Here is a 21555-nt window from a genome sequence, read left to right as displayed (position 1 = left end):
TTGCCTGACCAATCTTATCTTCTATGACTGGGTGACATATTACCTGGACAAGGGAGAAGAGATTGACATCATATATCTGAACTTCAAAAAACCCTTGATCTGGTTTCCCACAGTCTCCCCTTGGAAAAATTGGCCAACTGTGGCCTCAGCTACATCACAGTCCGATGGCTAGGAAATTGGTTCCAAGCCCAGACTCACAGAATGGTGGTCAATGGAAATGAATCATCATGGTGCTCCGTGACCACTCATGTCCCCCAAGGTACCGTCCTTGGACCTGTTCTCTTTAATGTGTTACCAATGTCATGGATACTGGTGTCAGAAGTGGACTGGCCAAGTTTGTTGATAACACCAAACTCTGGGGTAGAGCGTCCACACCTGAGGATAGGCTGGCAATCGAGGCTGACTTGTATAGGCTGAAAAAATGGGCAGATACCAACCTGATGACACTCAATACTGACAAAATGTAAGGTACTGCACCTTGCTGGGGGGGGAGGGAGGGACACAGCCACCAATGTGATGTTGCAGCTGGTAAAGCAAACCAAACTCTGGCTTGTATCCATAGATGCTTCTCAAATAAATCTCAGGATGTCATCCTCCCCCCGTACTTGGTATTGGTGAGGCCACTGTTGGAGTATTGCGTCCAATTCTGGGAGCCACAATTCAAGAAGGATGTGGAGAAGCTTGAGAGAGAGTCCACTGGAGAGCCAAGCACATGATCCGAGGACTGGAAAATAGGCCTTACGAAGACAGGCTGAGAGCCATGGGACTCTTCAGTTTGGAAAAGTGCAGGCTCAGGGGTTACCTGGTAGCAGCCTATAAGTACATCAGAGGTGTGCATCAGGATCTGGGGAAACATCTGTTCACCAGAACGCCCCAAGGGATGACAAGGTCCAACAGTCACAAAATCCTCCAAGACCATTATAGGTTGGATATAAGGAAAAACTTCTTTACTGTCTGAGCCCCCAAGGCCTGGAATAGGCTCCCCTACTCTGGATTCCTTTAAGAATCATTTGGACACTTATGTTGCTGGGATCCGTTGACCCTAGCTGATTTCCTGCCTTTGGACTCAATCTCCTGAGGTCCCTTCCAGCCCTAATGTCTATGTAATCTATGAAATCAAGGAAGCTCATGGAAGGTCAGAAACAGGAAGTTTCACCTTTGTCTGGACAAAGACTGCAGACTGGGTCTGACTTTTAGGCTAGGGACAGAAGTTACACATAAACCAGTTTAAATGATCAGCAACTGGTTTAAACCTGTAACAGAACATAAGTTCAGTGCACATAAACCAGTTTTAAAATAACTGAAAAAGGTTTAAGATAAACCTGGCTGAATGTAGTATCAGACTTAACTGATTTCGGTCAAACTGGTTTATGAAACTTCTGTCCCAGTCCCCTTCCTGGTTCAAGTTAAATCACAGTCCCGAGCATCCCAGCATGCTTTCTAGCACTGGGCTGGGTTGTGCTGTCTGCTCCAGCAAAGAAGATTTTGTTGTTGTTGTTTTGGGTTGGTTTTCATTGGGGAGGGGGGAGGCAGGGACTGCCCCCCGCCAGGCAAACCCCAGCTGGGGGCTGGGGCCAGGAAAGGGGGTTAAAACTTCCCTTCCGCCAAGTACAGAGCTGCCCTGCTAAAAGCCTACTGCTGGCTATGACCATGGACTACAAATCCCAGAGGCACCAGGCACCTAGAAGCAAGAAGAGTGGTGAGCAACCCTACACAATCCTATTCCTGTAATTGCAAATCCCAGAGACCTCAGGGGTAGCAGAAAGAGGAAGTGAACATGCAGCCCATGCTGCCTACGTGCTCTAGCACTCCTGGGCTTCTGGCCTGAGCCACTGCATTTCCTATGTGGTTGCATTTCCTGACTCAAAAGTGAATCTATGTCCAATTGTTTCTCAGTTTAACCTCTGCAGTTTAGACTAACCTGCAAAGACTGAATGGGATTTCTGATGGTCTGTACTTAGCCTCTCATCACTTAAACTGGTTTATGCACAACTTCTGTTCCTAGCCTAAAAGTGAAAGAGAAGTTTTTGTCTGGATAATATGAAATGGGAGAGCAAGTGCATGGACACAAAGGTTAGGACAAAAAGGCTGAAGTGAGAAGCCAGAAAAAATATTTTTGCAGCAGCATCCTCAACATGTGGGATTTTTCTCAAAGTTGCCAAGGAACAGATGGTGACAGTCAAGACACAAAGTGAGTGTCTGGAGGAAAGATTTAGCTGTGTGAACAGACAGCCAAAGCCAGATCTAGAGATGTTATTTAGGAAGACACTTTCCGGACCTGAAGATCAAGAATGACTGCTAAACCAACAATAAGAAGAATCGGGCTACATGCCTGAACTGTTCACTAACCCTGTTTCTAGCAGTATTCTCAACAGTTTATATTTAATTGTTGTTAATAACATTGATTAATAATAACCTACATTCTTTAGAAATAGCCCATGTGCATTAATTCAATTAAATTTAGCTATATGGAAAATTCAAAGCATCTCTGTCATGCCATTTATAAGATCTTTCAGGACATAAATGTCTAACTGATGTCTAATTTCTCAAGAGGCAGTCTTTAAAACTGACTCAAATGAACCAATGGATTTACTTGGTAATCTCAGAGAAAATGCTGTAATTTTGGGGAAAAGATTTTATTTTTCATAAATAAATAATTTGAGTCCTAGATTCAAATGCAAAACAGAACTCAATCTGTTGAATTTTGAAAGTTTCTTTCTAAGTGGTTACCCGCTTGTGAAACTATAAAGACTAATGCTTTTATGAATTCAGAATGCAGCAATTAAAATAACAGTGAAGTTGGTCAGTAACTGAACTGACCACATCTCCCTTAACACCAAAAATGTAGACAACAGCTAGTAGCTGACAACTTTGACATTTTCCAGCTGCTGCAAAAGTAAAAGCTTTAGGCATCTAAATGTAAGCATGCATGCATCTTATTTTCCCAGGATTTCAAAGTCCACATGCAGGCTGTTGCTCAGCTATTAAAATTGAGTAATTCAAGTAGGGCATGACTGCTTCTTGTATTAACTTGATAAAGATGTTTCACTCCAAGTGCATCTGCAGTTGTGTTAAGTCATCCCTTTCACAAGCTGATCATTATGTCATGTTTTGTTACCATTGAAAAAATAAAGCAGAATTATTAACCTTCAATTCTCATCACCACAACTAGCAACACCATTCTAATAATTAACTCTTGGCTAATGAAGAAAAAATAATAAGGCACTTGAACTCTTTCTATTACAGGAGTTTAAGTCCACACCTGCAGGCAAATAGTTTCAATGCTTTGTTTTCCTTATTGTAAAATAGGTTCTTATTTTTAGTTAAAATTTGTACTGAACAGGTATGTTGCTAAATACTGTAAGAAGTGTGATAATATTAGAATAGGAAAAAGATTAGGGTTGTCTGTAAATGTGATGGTAAAACAAGAGAAGAGAAAACAACAAACATTATAATTACCACGTTGTAAGCCACGTAAACTCCGCTAGATGGGGGTGGGAAGGGTCAAACCTGGTGAAGCAGTATATTGCACTGACTATTAAAGTACAGTGACTGGGATTATGAGAAGTGTGTGATAAATCGTTGTTTGGGTATTACGCTTTTTTCCTATTCCTCCCTGTTCTGCTTCGGTATGGAGAAATAGTTAAAATGAGGCATATGCAGTGGGTTGTTTTTTTTAAAATAAATAAACATTGGCATCCTATTGTTCATGAGAGGGGGGGGGGTGTGGGTGTGTGTGGGTGTGTAGCCTTGCAATGTTTCCATTAGGTTCAGATAGCATAGCCTTGAGATGATTTGCTACTCTTATCTCTCTCCATCCATCCATCCACCCACTCACACAGGCTATCAAACAGTTAAAAAATTTGATCACAATTAGTTGTACAGTTAAAAAATTAGTCACAATTAATCAAAATTTTAATTGCTCAGCTAAAAACTCAAAATTATGTGCAGAAAAACTCAAAATTACACAAAATCATGCAGGTACTTTGTATGGTTGGGTGTGTATGGGGGGGAATTTGTGAAGGTGTGGGGGGGCTGTGGGGGTTGGAACATGGGGAGGAGGGATTCCCACACACCCTGGCAGGATGCAGGGTAATGTGAGTGAGGGGCAGCAGCAGGGCTGGGTTGGCTGTGGCTTGGGAGTGAGGGGTAGAGGCAGGGTATGGGTATACCACTGTCCCCCCAACCAAAATCATATTACCCCCACCACAGAAGTCTTCTTTTTTGAAGCTAGAAATATGGTAACCCTACAGGAATGCAACCTAGCAGTGTGTAGAATAGCACCCAGCAGGTAAATCTGTGGAGGGGAAGGGGCGTGGAGAGAGGGAAGGGATGGGAGAGCAGATTGAGTTCGCCATGATGAGGGAGAGAGTGGGGTAGGGGCAGGTCATGGGATGGAGCCATGGGAGGCTCATCCAGGAGTATGGGGGGCGGGTGGGGGGGAGGCATGGCTCCTTGCCGCTGTGTACACCCTCTAGGAAGGCATGGGTGGTGCGTGCCCCCTGGAGTTGTGCACGTGGCAGAGGTGGGTTGCCTGCTGTAGGCCGGAGCTCTGCACCCTGATGCCTTTGCCCCAGGAGATGCACACTGGCGATGCACCCCCTGCCCACCTGGCGGCAAGAGGCACAACGTGGCATCATGCAACTCCTAAGGCAAAAGCAGCAGGGCGCAGAGCCCCAGCCTGCAGCAGGCAGCCCACCTCTGCCCTGTACACAAGTCTGGAGGGCACATGCCCTCCATACCTCCTCTGGGGGTACATGCAGCAGCAGGGAGCTGTGCCCTTAGACAAGCCACCCACGGCTGTCCCATGACCTGCCCTGGGACCCCATTCTCCCCAGCATCGGCTCTACTCCCTCCCTTTCCAAAGAGGCTGCCACCTCTTCCCCTCTGCAGACTTACCCACTGGGCACTGCTTTACATGCTGCCAGCTTGCATTCCTGGCTGCATGAAGGCTGCCTGTGCCTGTGAGCTACCCCGCTGGGCAGCCTGGAGGCAGCAGTGATGGTGGCAGAGCAGATCCCAGGCACAGGGTCCAAAACCACATGCATGATTAACGTGTTAAAAAAATTAATGCAAGAACCAATTAACATTTTAATCATGCATGTTAACGTTGACTGCCCTAATATACACATACGCACACACAACCCCTCCACACACACTTGCATATCTATATCTCTAGATAGATATACACACATATAGATATATCTATACACATACACACACACACACACACACACCCCTGCTCTAGGTATAAACACACACAGCACAGATATAGATCTATAGAGAGAGAGATATACACACACACTCACATACCTTTACTTATATGAAGAGAGAGAGACAGAGAGAGAGAACTGATTTTCCAGGTCTTTTGGCAAAGAATAAAGCCTAAAGTTTTCAAACCTGCATGTCTGATCTTTAAAAGATAATTCTAAGTCATTTTCTTGTTTACTTGCAACATTTTACATTGTAGATGTAATACAGCATTTAGCTACAACAAATTAGCAGCAAAAGACCTGAGTGTAAAGACAGGGTCTAAGTTCTATATGTGCCCTTGCCCAAATTCAGTTTGGGCTTTAAGTTGAGGCATCTGAACATGAACTGAAACTGTGGGCACTTCCAGAAAATATATTTCAGCAGTAGCCTACACATCTTCTTAAATGCTGGAGAGTTTGGGCCAATGGACCAATCCAGAAGGGGAAAGGAACAGCAAGGCAAAAAGTTCCTTATCTGTTCCCCATGCTGGGCAGTGCCCAATTTGGCAGGGTACAGTGACAGACACTTTCCTCCCCAGTGTCAGTGCTGCCACTCCCTGTCTTTTCCCTAGTTTCCCCCTGCTCTCCTCCCAGAGTGGGAGTGGAGTGGAAAAGGCTGGGGATAGTCCTTCGTTGCTACTCCACTCTTTTGGGGACTGGGAGTAGAGCAGGCACTGCTCCCCATGCCTTCACCAGATCAGCATCAGCCCAGTCTGGGGAAAGTGGGCAGAGCAGGGGAGAGAGAGCGCTGCAGGCTATATGTCTGTATGTTCCCTCTCCCAGAAAAACTCCTACTGCTGGAAATTTCTCAGAAATATCCACCAGTAAAAATTAAATTTCTTCATGGCCTTAGATCAACAGTAATATGAATGCTATTTAATTAAATAAGGTTTTGGAATCATAACCAGCATAAATGATAAATACAACTGAAATCCTTAATTAAAAAATTACATTGTATTAAAATGCAGTACCCTTAAAGAAGAAAAACTCTAATATTTAATCAAATATGCTTTAAAAGAACACAGTGTTATTTGAAAAATAAAGGAATTTATCTAAAATTGCATAGAACTTAATTTATATTTTCCTATCAATATTCTGTTCATTTTTAATTGCTCTAGTTACTTATTTTTAACAAAAATGAACTACCAGCAGTACATACAGCATCTATCTTTAAAAAATGAACAATTATGTCAATTTAATTAAATTGTTAAAAATTGGCGACAGTTTAAACATTAGCTGAAAGTAAACAGCTACAGTCCCTTATGCCCATCTCTGGTAAGCATTCAAGTGGAAGTTGAAGATCCCATGGCACTTTTTCAAAATGAGCAAGAGCTATCCCAATATCTTGGCCAACATACAGTCTCTCAATTAAAAACAGATTTTTAACATCTAAAGCTATGTGTCAGCAATTGCTGAGTATAACAGCTGTCAGATTCCCAGAAAAATCTCTGCACTATCAGTATCTATTCACCTTGGCTAATAAAGTGCTTTCAGATGCTTTGAGTAGGCAAACTGCTTTATAGAAATATGGTTTTACAAAGACACTATTCAAAGATGTATTACCCAATATCATTATGGAAATAGGATCTAATGTGTGTTTTGTCATATATATTTTATTATGTACAAGTGTTATACAAGTTACTAAAGCAAGCCCTTGAAATTTTGGAAATGCTAAACTGAATGTTACCCATGCAACTTTAATTGTGCCAACCTGGGAAATGAAAGAAGTGAAACTTCCGTGGAAAAAGCATTATGTGATAAAGGCAATTAAAGAGGCTCTCAGAATTAGACACCCACCAAAATCATGATTTTGTGGAAAATACAAAATCCAGCATAGTCCATGAAATCCGTGGGGGAAAAAAAGAAAAGAAAGAGAAAACTTACTTAAATAAAACACTAGTTTCCCAAAGGGAGCCAACAATCCTCACAGGGAGGCAAGGGCTACAGGCATACAGGTGAACCCAAGATGTCTGCTGCCCCAACCCACGCTACTGATTGGCTGAGAGGGCTGCCTGTCATGTGGCCTCAAATGTCTCTACCAATCAGCTGCCAGGAACAGGCCATATGATGACAGCCGTCACAGCCAGTCAGCAGTGGGGGGTAGGGCTCTTGGCTGATCAGGGGTGTAGGGGTGGGGGGGGACCAAGCTACGACTATCCTGCAAAAATGGTGCCCCACCTGGCAATCTCCTCACAACATTGGCCAGCCATCTTTTTGAGTTGGGTAGACCCCTACTCATAATACATACACACAAGGGATATAGTTAAGGTTTCCAGATTAACATGTAACTGGCATTTCCTATCTTTTACAGGTTTAGTTCTGTAATCTAAAAAACTAATTTAAAGTAGGATATTTGTTCTTTTTTTGTGTAGCTTCTTAGGCTGTTTTATTTTCTAAATGAAAAAGGGGGAAATGAGTTCTATTACCTACAAGTAACAGCATCAGAACAGACCTCTATTACTTCAAAGCTAGGGACAAAAATTACACAAACTAGTACAAGTGATCAGAAACCAGTCTAAACCTGCAACAGAACAAACGTTCAGTGCACACAGACCAGTTTCAAAATGGCCAATCTCAGTTTAAGATGGACCTGGATGGATGTAGTTTCAAATGTAATCAATTGAAGTTAGACCAGTCTATCAAATTTCTGTGCCAGGTCCCCTACCAACTCAAGTTAGGTTGCAGTCCCCTGGCATCTCAGGATGTGTGGCAGCTTCCCTACTAATCCCCTCTCATAGGGCAAGCAGGCTAGCCTCTGCCTGCATTATTCTGCCCCTAAGGCCAGCTGTCACAGAGCCAATATAGCAAGCCTCTGTTCCCCAGCCTTGTATCCTGCCCGCATCTACCAGCTGGGCCATATTGGGGGTGGGCAGGGGGAACCAAAAGCCCCCACCCAGCACCACCCCTGGCCAGAACTGCTGGGAGAAGCATGCTGCAGGGGGCTTTTCCTTTCCCCCACTGACTGGCCCAGCCCCATGCCTGCTGTTAGGGGTGGAAATGCAGCTAGGGTGGAGGCAGGGACCTGAACTTTCTCCCCATCCTTCACTTCCCCCTCCTGCCCCTAACAGGTGACAGGGGGTGGGGCTGCATTCTCCAGCCCTGGCCAGGCCAGTCACCAGGGGAGTGGAGAAAGCAGGCTCCCTCCCAGCAGTTCTGGCTGGGTTCAGGGAGGCTGGGGCAGGGGCCTCTGCTTCTTCCACATTTTTTCCTGCTCTTAACAGGTGATAGGCCTGCATTTAACAGCCCCAGCTGAGCCAGTCAGCAGGGGTGAGGAGAAACACCCCCACAGCATGTTCTCCCTCCCCAGTGGCTCTGGCTACACCAGGGGGAGCTGAGGCAGGGATAGGATCCTCCTCTTTCCCCTGCATCCCCTTCTCCCCCACACCTAACATTTGCCAGCCCTTGTGGAGCCAGTCAGCAGGGGAGGGAGAGGAGAAAGCCCCTCAGTGGTTCTGGCTGAGGTGGGGGGGCGCCACTCCCCCTGGCCCTAACATGCTGGGTGGTAGGCTGCATTCCCCAGCCCCAGATGGGCCAGTCACCAGGGGAGGGGAGAGAGCCCCCAGTGGTGCATTCCCTGCAGCGGTTCTGCCTGGGCTGGGGGGAAGAGGGGGAGGGCAGAGCAGGGTATATAACTAACTACATCTACTGTCAGCAGAAGGCTGTTTTTCTGGAAGGAAAAGGATGGGTCAAGCGTTAAGTTGGAGAGATTCCAGGCCTTTTGCTACATAAGTATTCCCAGTACAAGTACCTCTGTGGCTGTTGCTGCTTTGATAATGAGAAGCTCCGAACTTTTACATGTTCATACTGGCAAAATCTTTCTGAAACATTCAAGCAAGACAAAAAAATTATAATGGTGATTCGCAATGAACGGGACAAAGAAAATGCACTTCTCTAGCCCCCAGATTTTCCTCTCAACTTTCATATGGCTGCTGCAAAAATAGAAAATTTAATGCATCTCAAAATAGTCACAAGACTCTTTTAATAATGGGAAGTGTTAGACAGTTACTTGAGTAATTGCCAATTTTGCCTATAAAAATTAACATGACATAGTATTTGTTCCTGGTTCTTGTTTAAAAGGTAACAGTTGATAAGTTTAGCTTAAAAAAATTCGGAACCTTATTTAGTTAGCACACACAAACTAAGTACTTCCCTTGCCCCCCCTCCCCCCAAACATACATACAAGGAAAATTATACATACAGGTTTCTAGATCACACAAGACACCGAAAGCTACACAGTATCACTGCTTTGTCCAGAGGAAAGACTGGACACTGCATAAGCAAAGAGAATATACAGCTCACTTTCCTCTTCAGGATACTATACAGCTACTTAATGGAAATTAGAGTCCTTCAAAATGAGGTGCCTAACTCCTGTAAAATATAACTCCCTCTCCAGAGGCAAACCTTGCTTACCTACTGTTTAGAGTCAAACAGAGCATTAGAGATAACAGTAACTCAGTTGCTACAGTGTACCATATATACCCACATACAAGATTATTCTGAATATAAGATGACTCCCCAATAATTAGATTCTATACATAGAAAATTTTAAAATTTATTATAGTTTTCCAGGTATAGAATCTAATTATTGGAGTTTTGCCTTGAGCTTGTCCCCCTACCATTGTTACAGCAGAGAAAATAAGTCTGGGGAGATCAGGTGGCCCCCCTTGTCCCCTGCCCTACCCCAGCTTCTTCCCCCTGAGGTCCCTTCTCCCCCCTTCCCTTACTGTCAGGTCCTGTTCTCCCTAAGCACATGGAAGTGAGGGACAAATCTGAAAACACTTTGAAATAAACATATAGGCAAATTATTATCAGTACCCATACACTTAGCTCATCCAGAATTGATGCATTTCGCCTTTTTTTTAAAACTGTTGCAAGTTTTAGCACAGGCACTCCATAAACATGCTTTTAAGCAGTGCTTTTGTGCCTACCTATGTATATAGTACAAACTATGAATGTTATTAGTCCAAAACCAAGGCTCATGATTTAACATAGAGTTCACTGGGGTGGGCCCCAGCAGAGTCAACAGGTGTTTCAAGCCATGGTGATACCATTGCTCAGCACTTTCCAGTATGTTTTTGTACTCCAGATAACCCCCACAAAGGATCTATGTGCTAAATAGACTCCCACACATGACTGCAACTGGGTATTCTTGTCACCACTCCTTAGGATCTTTCAAAAATTTATAGACAGATGAAACATAGGGCAATCTGGTCTGACTCCACTGCATTGAGGGTGGGAAAACACTAATTATATGCAACAGTCTGATAGAGGGGATGACAGGGATTCTGGCTGAACTGCTTGTGGCTCATTTGGTAATGTCTGCCAGACACTTGAGGCTGCTGGAGAAACAGGAATAATTGGAAATGGGAAAGAAAGGCATAGCTCAGCTATGAAAGTGAAAAGGAAGTTGAAGCTTATTCAATGTAGTAGCTAACCATGACTTGAAAAAGAGTCTGTGCTGAGAGGGAATGTGTGCAATGGGCACTACCATGTATCTTATTTAGGTGGGCTACACTAACCTATCTTTGTGGTAGGTTCCCATCGGTATGTTGGTTTCCTGTCTCAGAGGGTCCTGCAGTCACCTCCATTTCACTCTCTTCCTCAGTCTCCCTTCCATTCCCCAGCTCCTCTGCTGGGACTGGGGATGGGGCGCAGTTCTTGCTCAGCTGCTCTAGCAGTTTGCAAGTCTCTTTCACTGCTTGGTCAATGGGGGCCTGGATCTGGGGTGCCCTCTTCCCCTTCTCACTCCTCCTGATTCTAGACCTCCAGCTCCATTTTGTTTTTGCTTTCTGGGTCTGCTGCATCCTGAACCTCCAAAACTGCAACCATGGATAGCACCTTCCCCTCCTCTGCTTCTCTGGCTGTGCCCCAAGGCATCTCTTGAAAGAGTGCTCCTTTTTCCCACACAGATTACAGGGTTTTTCCTTGGTGCAGCTCTGTGAACAGTGCCTAGTGTGATTGCAGACTTCAAAGAGCAGTGGCAATGCACAGGGGGTGCACGTGAACCCCCTGACAGTGCCAGTGCACCCCCTGACTGGCAGCACTTGCCGCTTAGGTGTTGGGTGGGGGGGCAGGCAGGGGCACTGGTGCCCCCCCTACAAGTGCCGGCCAATTGCTGCAGCCATTCCCACAAGTGGCCACAGCACAGCAATCGGCCATCACGGGATTGGCCGCAGGTGTCCCCCCAGGGAGTCAGATCAGTAGCGGGGGACCCTTCCCTGGTTGGCAGGATTGGCTGCAGGGCCCTCCCCCAGTCAGTGGGTCTGGTTGCAGGGGGGGCATGTGCCCCCCCCCCGACTAAGGTGGCACCAGTCACCCATGGCACAGAGTTCCATTTTACAGTCCTTCCTGAGGTGGCCCTCCTCTTCACATTGGCAGCAGAGTTTGGGCTACCCCCAGTAGGAGATCAGGATGTTTTGTCCACTATAGGCCATGTGTTTTGTAGTCATGCTGTGTTGGTTGCATTTAATCAACTTCATAGTCCATTTCCATTGCTGAGCACATGCTTCTTTTGGCAGTAGTTTAATGATAAGACAGTGTATTTAATGTGATTTTCTTGTATGTGAATGTAGGATGAGAAGTTGTTTTCCCAAGCCAGCATGGGGAAGCTCATCTTATATTCAAGTAAATACGATAATTTGCCCCTCCCAGATGTAATTCCCATCAGTTGGAATTGCAATCAAGGCAAGCAGAATAAAAGATTGCACCAAAGGAAGAATCTTCCCTGCCTCCACAAATAACAGGTTCCAACACTTCACAGCCAAGGAAAGTGGTAGGATCTTTATAAGCCAACAGATAGAAGCTGTGGGGCAGAAAGTCCTACATCCCGTATCAAAGTTATTTCTTTCTCTGGTCCATATTGTTACAACTGTAAAGTCTACCAAGTTAAAAAGGGACTTTTGATTCTTATTTAAAAATTAGTTCCCTATTGATTCCAATTAGAAAATGTTTTTTTCACTCCCTCCTTTGTTTCCCCTATCTGTAGTTGTGAACGTAACCTGTAATAAACCTAAAATGCTGAATGTATCCCATCATTATTTCCATGTATACAAACAATTACATAATGAATGCAGAACTGTGACTTCACCACAGAAGCTAGGAGGAGAAATGAATCCTTTCCTACATACAACTGTCTAACAGCAGCAGCACTTCATATAGCAAAGCATAAGTACTTTTACACCAAGTTTATTCTCAAAATAGAAATACACCCAAAAAATGTAACATGTAGAAAATCACAACTTTACAAAACTGTCCATGAGGTGTAGTTAAAAAAAAAAAAAAGAAGTATTGTGCAGATGCATCTACAGAGAGTAGATATCTTCTGGGATTGCCAACAAATCCTAGTTTTTTTTAAAAAATGTATGGAACTAACAAGTTCACTTGTTGCTACTACTGAACATTAGTTCTTACATGCTTTGTAACACAGAAACGTTTCTAATTCTAGTGCCTCATAGTCTAAGTATTTTAATTGTTGTTTTTAATTCAATTTTGAAAACTACAGGACATAGTTAATGGAATTCATTTTAGAATGCATAATTGCCTGAAATCTAATTCACCTTACACTAACAAAAGTATAACATGAACACTGTGTATTTAGGAACATACATTGCTTACATAAGCATTTTTTTAAAGGCAAAATAACGAGAATAAACAAGATTTTAAAAGTAATTAAGAGGATAAAAATGTTTTCTGTTGCAATTGCACAGTTCTCAAAAGACTGAGTCCTGGCAGCTATCATAATCCTTTTGAAATTGTTCATATTAAGATTAAAGATCACTTTGTTCCTGTATTCCCACAACTAGTTGGTATGGTAAAGAGATCAGTCCCCCAGTTTTATATGCAACATCTTTAACATTTGCTCTCCTTTCTGGGCATGTGATTAAATGTAACATTTTGAAATCCCAAAGTTCTGAGAAAAACATAAATCCTTGTCCACAGCTGCTGTTTGACTCTGGAAACACATGCATTTTCTTTTCAAGCATCTACCATCAAAAAATCCCAAAGGACTTGAACTGGAGAACACCTGCATCTCTTCATTTAGTTCCAATAACAGAGTCTAAACTTCAAAATTACAAAAATAGACGCTATGTTCAGCTGTAGTTACATTTTGCCTCTAATTCCCGTGAAAAAAATGCTAAGAGCATGAAATCATTCAGGCAAGCTCTGTCAGCAAGAGGATAAGATTTTTTTGCACCAGAAGCCCAGTGGGAACATGATAGAAAACTGGCAACAATTACAGATAAAGTGCATAGTGAAGTCCTCAGGGAGAGGGGAGGAAATGTAATGAGATAGATGGGTATAATTTTTACACATTTATGCCCAAACCACAAATGTGAGTTGTCTTTAATTACTACAATATATAAGCATTCCTACTCACTTGTCGTGTCAAAAAAAATTAAGTACTTCAAACCAATGCATTCAATTCTCTCTCAATAGTTCTCTTTTAAAATACTAACAATATATTCATTCACTTAAATTCAAACCAAATATTTAAAAGAAACCAATTGTCCCAGTTTTTAAAACTAGCTCTGCTGGAACTTATAATATTCTGGCCCTGAGTGTTGAAGTAGGAAACAGTTGCCAATGAGAATTTCATTTTAAACAACTTATTTTAAGTAGAACTGTATATTAAAAACTGTCTTGTCTCTTCCAGTTGACTGTACTGAATAAAATCAACTGCTAGATGATACAAAAAAATCATAATGCTGGTGGCAATGTTATAACGTATGGCACTTTTGCATACTCAAAGATGTTCTCTCAACATAAGATTTTTGGAAACAGAGAAATTTACACAGAAATAAATATTTTGTTTCACAGAAATTTTTCAGTGATTTGTGATAAAGGGAGACAGAATTAGGCGCATCTTTCAAATAATTATAAATAGAAATATCTCAAAATACTCAACTTAAAAGCATGTTGTTTTAAATTAACTTAGGTGCTACCAGCTTCTATTTGACATATAGCTTACATTTTTTTTGCTCATTTCTAGTGGTTCTCACATAGAAACTAGACATTTTCTTTCATGCTTAACATTTCCCTTTTCTATTATACGCACTAATTTATATGATATAAACTTGAAAGTAATATTATTGTGTTTACTTCAGTGCTTTAATGTTCCATTATTGGATTTTATTAAATACTTAATTCCAGTTAAATACTGCAAAATAAACAGAGTTTAATCACCTCACCATAGCTCGTATAAAATGTTAACGCCCCTTACATTTTCAAATTCCCCTTTCTCTCTCATATATCAGGTGAAATAAGCTGTGTGGGTTGATAAACATGGTAAATTCAAACATGACATAGGAAGATCTTCCTTCCCCAGTTCAGGGACAGTACATAGCACCCAGCAAGCCACCAACTGTCTGTAATGTCATATGTACCATATATTGTGTCTAGGTTGGAGGGCACAAAAAGATGACAAGCTGAGTGTTCTCAGTAAACAACTGCCAATAAATATACCTACTATGCATAATTCTTCCTTTTCCTGGATATTAGATGCATACACACATTAAAGTTTTTACTCCTTTTACAAAAATAAATTTAACAAGATTCAGTTTCCTCTACTATATTATACTTACTGTCACTAACCGTTACTTTTCTGTTATCTTGAACATCAGATTACATAAAAATATTAATGTAGTACTATTATTTATCTTTTATCATTCAATTTTTATGTACTCTTAGTATTCAACTGGAACACTATAATACCTTTTTACACATACAGAAAACCTTTTTTCTAGAAATTTATACCCAGTCTAGCCACTTCATTAGTTTTCGCAGTATGAGTGAGTTATAATCCAATCACCAGTCATTACAGAAAGAAATCTACTGCTGTACAACAGTTAAAAATCCTGTTAGAGGTGCACAATTTGACTAGTCTTTCCTCCTTCACTCATACTCACACTGGAAGGAATTCTAAGTTATTTGTCCTCGAGATACTTATGGTTTGAGCTCTCTCTCTCTCAAGTATATATAAAGTCGCCTTTTCAGTAATCTCATGTGTCATGGGACCAAAGTAATTAGAAATTTCCCTGAAATAAATCTGCTTTTTTCTGCTTCTATCTCTAGTTTTGACACCCAGAAGCATAGCATATCATTCTTCCTTTTGCTGGGAGATGATAAAAAATATGAACTTATCGTTTTACCAAGTTAATCCAGAATACTTCTCTCTCCCTTCTTTTGGGAGCTTCTTTTCCCACTTTTCCTTTATTCAGATGTTTCTTTTTATGAATTTCTATAGTGAAACACAGGTATCTCTAGTAACTACACTGATTTGTTACAAGAGTATTCCACATCTTCCTTGGCACCATAATCTTTCAGTAAGCTTTCTATATCCATTCCAACATAATTTGAACCAGCTCTTGATTTAGCTTTCCTGATTCTTGTCAGCAGCTTCATCTGTAGGTCCAGGCTCATTGTCTACTCAAGATCAGAAATTATCATATATTTTTACTTTCCTGTCCTTTAATAAAAAGGGATAGCCAGCACGGGTTTGTTGCAGGTAGGTCTTGTTTAACCAATCTCATTTCCTTCTGTGACCAGGTGACCTATCACCTGGACAAGGGAGAAGAGATTGATGTCATATATCTTGACTTCAAAAAAGCTTTTGATCTGGTATCCCATGATCACCTCTTGGCCAAACTGGCCAGTTGTGGCCTTGGCTCCACCACGATCCGCTGGCTGGGAAATTGGCTCCGTGGTCGGACCCAGAGGGTTGTGATTGATGGCAGTCACTCATCGTGGTGCCCTGTGACCAGTGGGGTCCCTCAAGGCTCTGTCCTGGGACCCATACTGTTCAACATCTTCATTAACGATGTGGACATTGAAGTCAGGAGTGGACTGGCCAAGTTCGCCGATGACACCAAAATTTGGGGCAAAGCATCCACGCCAGAAGATAGGCGGGTGATCCAGGCTGACCTGGACAAGCTCAGCAAATGGGCAGACGAGAACCTCATGGTGTTTAACACCGAAAAATGCAAGGTTCTCCACCTTGGGAGGAAAAACCTGCAGCACCCTTATAGGCTCGGGAGTGCTATGTTGGATAGCACTACAGAAGAAAGAGACTTGGGGGTCATCATTGACCACAAGATGAACATGAGCCTGCAATGCGATGCTGCGGCTAGTAAAGCGACCAAAATGCTGGCTTGCATCCGTAGATGCTTCTCGAGCAAATCCCGGGACGTCATTCTCCCCTTGTACTCGGTCTTGGTGAGGCCGCAGCTGGAGTACTGCGTCCAGTTTTGGGCTCCACAATTTAAAAAGGATGTGGAGAAGCTTGAGAGAGTCCAGAGGAGAGCCACGCGCATGATCAGAGGTCAGGAAAACAGATCTTACGATGACAGGCTGAGAGCCATGGGACTCTTTAGCCTGGAAAAGCGTAGGCTCAGGGGTGATCTGATGGCCACCTATAAGTTTATCAGGGGTGACCACCAGGATCTGGGGGAACGTCTGTTCACCAGAGCGCCCCAAGGGATGATGAGGTCGAACGGTCACAAACTCCTGCAAGACCGTTTCAGGCTGGACATAAGGAAGAATTTCTTTACTGTCCGAGCCCCCAAGGTCTGGAACAGTCTGCCAGCGGAGGTGGTTCAAGCACCTACACTGAACACCTTCAAGAGTAAATTGGATGTTTATCTTGCTGGGATCCTATGACCCCAGCTGACTTCCTGCCCTTTGGGCAGGGGGCTGGACTCGATGATCTCCCGAGGTCCCTTCCAGCCCTAATGTCTATGAAATCTATGAAAAAAACCTGATACAAAACAGGAAAACTCCCCATCTCAACATAAATGATCCATGGTTGTCCTTTTTATTTCAGTGAACCACTCTTCTCTTGTAGGGCCTAGAGAAGGGCTTACCTAAATTCCTTCAAGAACTCACTTCCAGTTTACTGTTCGCCAAATCCTCTGGACCAAAAACTTTTAAATTTGGTGCCTCTTTCATTCTCAATTTCAATCAATTTCTGTTCTGCACAGAACCTGATGGTAGCTGTAGCTCTAATAAGTCAGGTGTCTAATCAGCTTGTCATTTGCAGCTTGCCAGTCAAAACACAAAAACAACACTATCTTCTGGGAGTCCACCCTTTAGAATAAGACAGCTGATTGCTGAGAATAAAACGATATAATTTGTTTTAGCATTTTTCAACTCCCACTTCTGTTAATTACTTGCCTTCATTCAACTCTAACTGTAACTCTATTAGGACTTGTTTTATTGCTGCATCACTTTTACAATCCACATATATGAATATGGACAAGGCTTGGTTTAAAATTATTTATTCTCTCAAGGATGCAGCCAGAAATGTCCTAAAATAAGCAGAAGATTAAACTGAACTATTTTCATTTTGATTGTGATCATGATACTTCAGAAAAGTTATTATTTTCTTATATAGTAATAGTAAGCAGGCACAGTTCCTTACAATGAGTTAAACACATTAGCCCAAAATAGCACTGAACTGAGAGTCTTCAAAGAAAAGGTATCACAGATCCAGTGAAATACAAATGTTATGAACATATACCATAAAGATTAGTTATTGCACACATCATGGTATTTAATGACCAAAGTGGAAAAACTCCTAAGGAACAGGTCCTTTTTCTGAAGCCATTAGAAAGTAGAGGAAAAAGGGACCTGTATCAGATGATTTTACAAAGCAAAGTTTTCATTGTAGTACTTGAAATATTAAAAACATGGCCTACATAACAGGATGCACATTCAAATGTAGTGTGTTAGATACTTTAATATCAAAAATATATCTGGAAACGGGGTTTCCAGAATTGACTACACGTTCACATTCTGTACTTACAGAGATCTTTAGTTAAAGAGAAACTGTTAATTTAATAAAAATTCTCTACCTATATTTGAAATACAGTTAATGCACATACATTCAAAGGGTAGTATAAATTAAAGAGACTAGGAAAAAATTCTCTCACTTCTCAATAGATTCTTAGTGTTTCAAAGCACTTAATATACAGTTACTTTCACTGTTTTCTCCTTATAATCAACTAATTAGCTTCCCCTATTATTTTATTCCTTCTTTAATGTAACCACAAAGGAGAGAACAACATTTTAAAATGGGAAATTGATTCCTAAAGCAACATATATTGGCAAGGAGATTTAGGGACACATACTTCCCAAAACTGCTTCTACAGAATTGTTTTCAACTAACTGGATATCAAATTGACAATGTACCTTTAAACAGATCACTAATGACCAATGTTTTGTTTAAATCCCATGGAAGCCAGAAGCATTGCCACAGAACAGCAGTTATACCCACAAATGATTTCAGAAAGAAACCTTGCCACCAACAATTTCAAGTCCTCCACACGCCATTCTGAAACTCTAAACTTTTGCTTGCCACTTAAATCTGACACTATAAATTAGATGGATGAGACTAGGTAGTTTTCAAAAGGTGGCTACTTTTTATCATGTACATTAACACATTCTCAATGGAGCTAACAAAATTTGCCATAGATTTACACAAAACATTTTGAGTCTACCCAGGAACTAACTTAGTGATTTTGTATCTAAAAGCAAACCAGTAGATAGGAAACTTGCCTTTTGTCAAAATAAAAAAGATGAAAATAAAAGATTATATTTTTTTAAAAGCAAACATTCAATTAAACACGCCTTATTATAAGATATATATATATATAGATAGATATAGTGTGCTTTGTTTTTTAAGTTTCAAAGTAAGTTAATCTAAAGTTATAATGCATGCAGCATGTGAAATAGATACTTGGGCATTTAGCACATTTTATATCAAGTCCCTCTTTTGAAAACTACCTTAGATAGGAAAATGTAATCTGATATCAGCTTAACAAGAGTTTTGCACTTACCAGAATTATGGCAGTAGTCCATACACTGTGGAATTTGGATTGTAAAGGCTACCAAATCTGGAGCTAACAGAGATTCTGGCTTTCTACTTTCATTGAGCCATTTGCTGCTGTGCAGGTCTCGTGTGTCTGAAGGGCCTTGAATTAAAGGAATCAGCTTCTCTTTTCCACCATCACCTGAATAAAGATTAAACTTTTTATGCCTTTTATTACAAGGAAAATTTTTGACACAAATATTTCTTAGCTTGAGAAGGGCAGCTATTAAATTCAGAAGCATAAACAAAGTGACAAAACACAATGAACAATCTGTTATAAATTTGGTCACAGAAAAACACTTACTCATACAGTTAAAGAAGTTTTTTTATACCCAATAAGATTCAAAATAATGTTACCAGATAAACTAATCAATTCAAATTATATATATTAATTACAGTCCACTAATAGAACAGTTCCTTCAAATTACATTCAAGTATAGTGCCTACATTTAAAAAACTAAACACCGACTAAATGAAATATACATATTGGTTGGAAATGTTTATTGTGTATTTCATTCTTCAAGAGAAGCAGTACCCAAAAAAGTACACTAAACAAACCCCTTAAAAACCTAAGGCCTGAAAAATTTGTTTTGTCCATTTCAAAATTATTTAAAAAACCCCACAATTTATCATAATTATAGTATAAATAAGGCAAACATGAACATATTTTAACATAAAAGTAATCCAGTTTTTATATAGATTTTCTTCCATGTTGTTAGAGTCTGGTTTTTGCATTAATAAATAAATAAATAAACAAATCAACCAAGTTTTTAATTTATTTTATTTATTTATTGTCAACACTGAATTTACTAGGGCCATGTTGTATCATCCTGGCACAAGTAAAAAAAACAGAAAACAACCCTCCCCCCTCTGGTTCACAGGAACAATGAGTAAATTCTTGTTTCAGTAACTCTCTTGTAAAAGGCAAGGCCAATTCTCCTATACAGGCAATAAAGTTTTACATGGTCCAGCTGCACATACCTGGGGCTTTGGCACAAATTTTTATTGATCCCACGGTCCCAGAGGCACATTTGACCAATGATGTGCTGCAGTACTTCAGTTCAACATTCTGGATTGAGCCCTCAAGAGTTGGCAGGGGATTCTTAGATTTCACACCTAATAAAAGAAAACTGCAAATGTACTAGCCTGTTGAATTTAAATATTTTTATATTCCTTCACCAACACATTTAAACTTAATTATACTTTAATTATCTACCTTAGATGTTCTTATAGCATTTTGATGTGATTCTTGGTTTTGACTCTGTAGTAAGAGAATATTATACACATAATTATGTATAACATATTTATGCAAACATTTTATTTTCACATACAGGAAAACATGTAAGGTAACTTAGAAACTTCAGAATAAGAAATAGGGACACATGCACATACATGAACCGTTTTTATTGTGTAACTTGGTCACGACACTTCAATTGTTCTTCTCCAGTATTTTCATTGTAATGATTTAATTTAAGAAAAAATAACTAAAAAAGTTCTTAGCTGATATTTAGACAACAGTGTTTCAATCAGTAGCAATATAAAAACCAAATGTATGCAACTGAATGGCACAGCAGGAGACTTCCCATTTCGCTAGGGAAATTAGAGTTCACCCTTTCCTTGGGTCACAAGTGATATGTTTGGTGGTCTTTGCGCAGCGTCTGTGTAAACTAGAACACTACCAATAAAAATTTGGAACAAATCTGTATTATTGGCAGTCAGTCTCTTCTCAAGAGATGCCTAGTGCTGTACCAGCAAAAGACATTACAGGCAAAGATAAAGATGCATCAGCAGAAATGATGGAACACCTAACACACAAAGTCTATATGGTCTAATCAGCACTACTATTTATAGGCTTCTACCATCAGTGAAACTTAATTTACTTGCAAATTAGTTTGGACACCTGTATGGAGTATGGAAGGAGAAAAAAAAAAAAAAGAAAGTTAAAACTTTTAAATAGTATTTTTCCTACACAGAACTAACTTGGAAGTCAAAAGTTAAATTTGGCAAGCGACTTCCTCATTATGCAAGATTAAGACTAATTTTGGGGAACATTTCTGTGTATACCTAACACTGAATTTCTGCCAATATCCATATTTTGCAAAGAAACAATACGAATCATCAGGTTTGGGGTTTTTTGTTTGTTTTTTTTTAAGTAATATAGGCAAGTTATTTCATGACAGATGGAGTCATTATGGCAACTGGATAGAAATATATATTTTAAATTCTCTAAACACTTAACCCATTACATTTTCTTTCATCTGCTCCCAAACACACTTACACTAAAGATTACTCTTCTGAATATTTTAAATTGCTGGGCAAGGTATAATGCTTAATTTACAAAATGGCAGAACGCATAAAGAATTAAATCTGAAACCCCCCTGCTTGCTATATTGGAGTGAGCCTAGATACTGGGTGCAGTCTGTAAGATACATAAAGTTC

General features: G+C 40.7%; 1 protein-coding gene across 4 annotated transcripts in view; it reads right to left on the bottom strand.

Moving 5' to 3' along the window:
* Positions 1–21555, bottom strand: part of VPS13B (vacuolar protein sorting 13 homolog B) — an 883845-nt gene that overhangs the window by 590417 nt on the left and 271873 nt on the right. For all 4 annotated transcript variants that reach the window (XM_090040420.1, XM_090040419.1, XM_090040417.1 and 1 more), the window contains 2 exons: positions 20098–20232; positions 19085–19258 (listed from right to left, as the gene is read on the bottom strand). In XM_090040420.1, the coding sequence (XP_089896546.1) occupies positions 19085–19258; positions 20098–20232 (309 nt within the window). The remainder of the gene's footprint in view (positions 1–19084; positions 19259–20097; positions 20233–21555) is intronic.

This window comes from Crocodylus siamensis, chromosome 3 (genome assembly GCF_052110815.1).
Source record: "Crocodylus siamensis isolate JL-2025a chromosome 3, ASM5211081v1, whole genome shotgun sequence".
Classification (NCBI taxonomy): Eukaryota; Metazoa; Chordata; order Crocodylia; family Crocodylidae; genus Crocodylus; species Crocodylus siamensis.
This window is presented reverse-complemented; position numbering and strand designations above follow the sequence as displayed.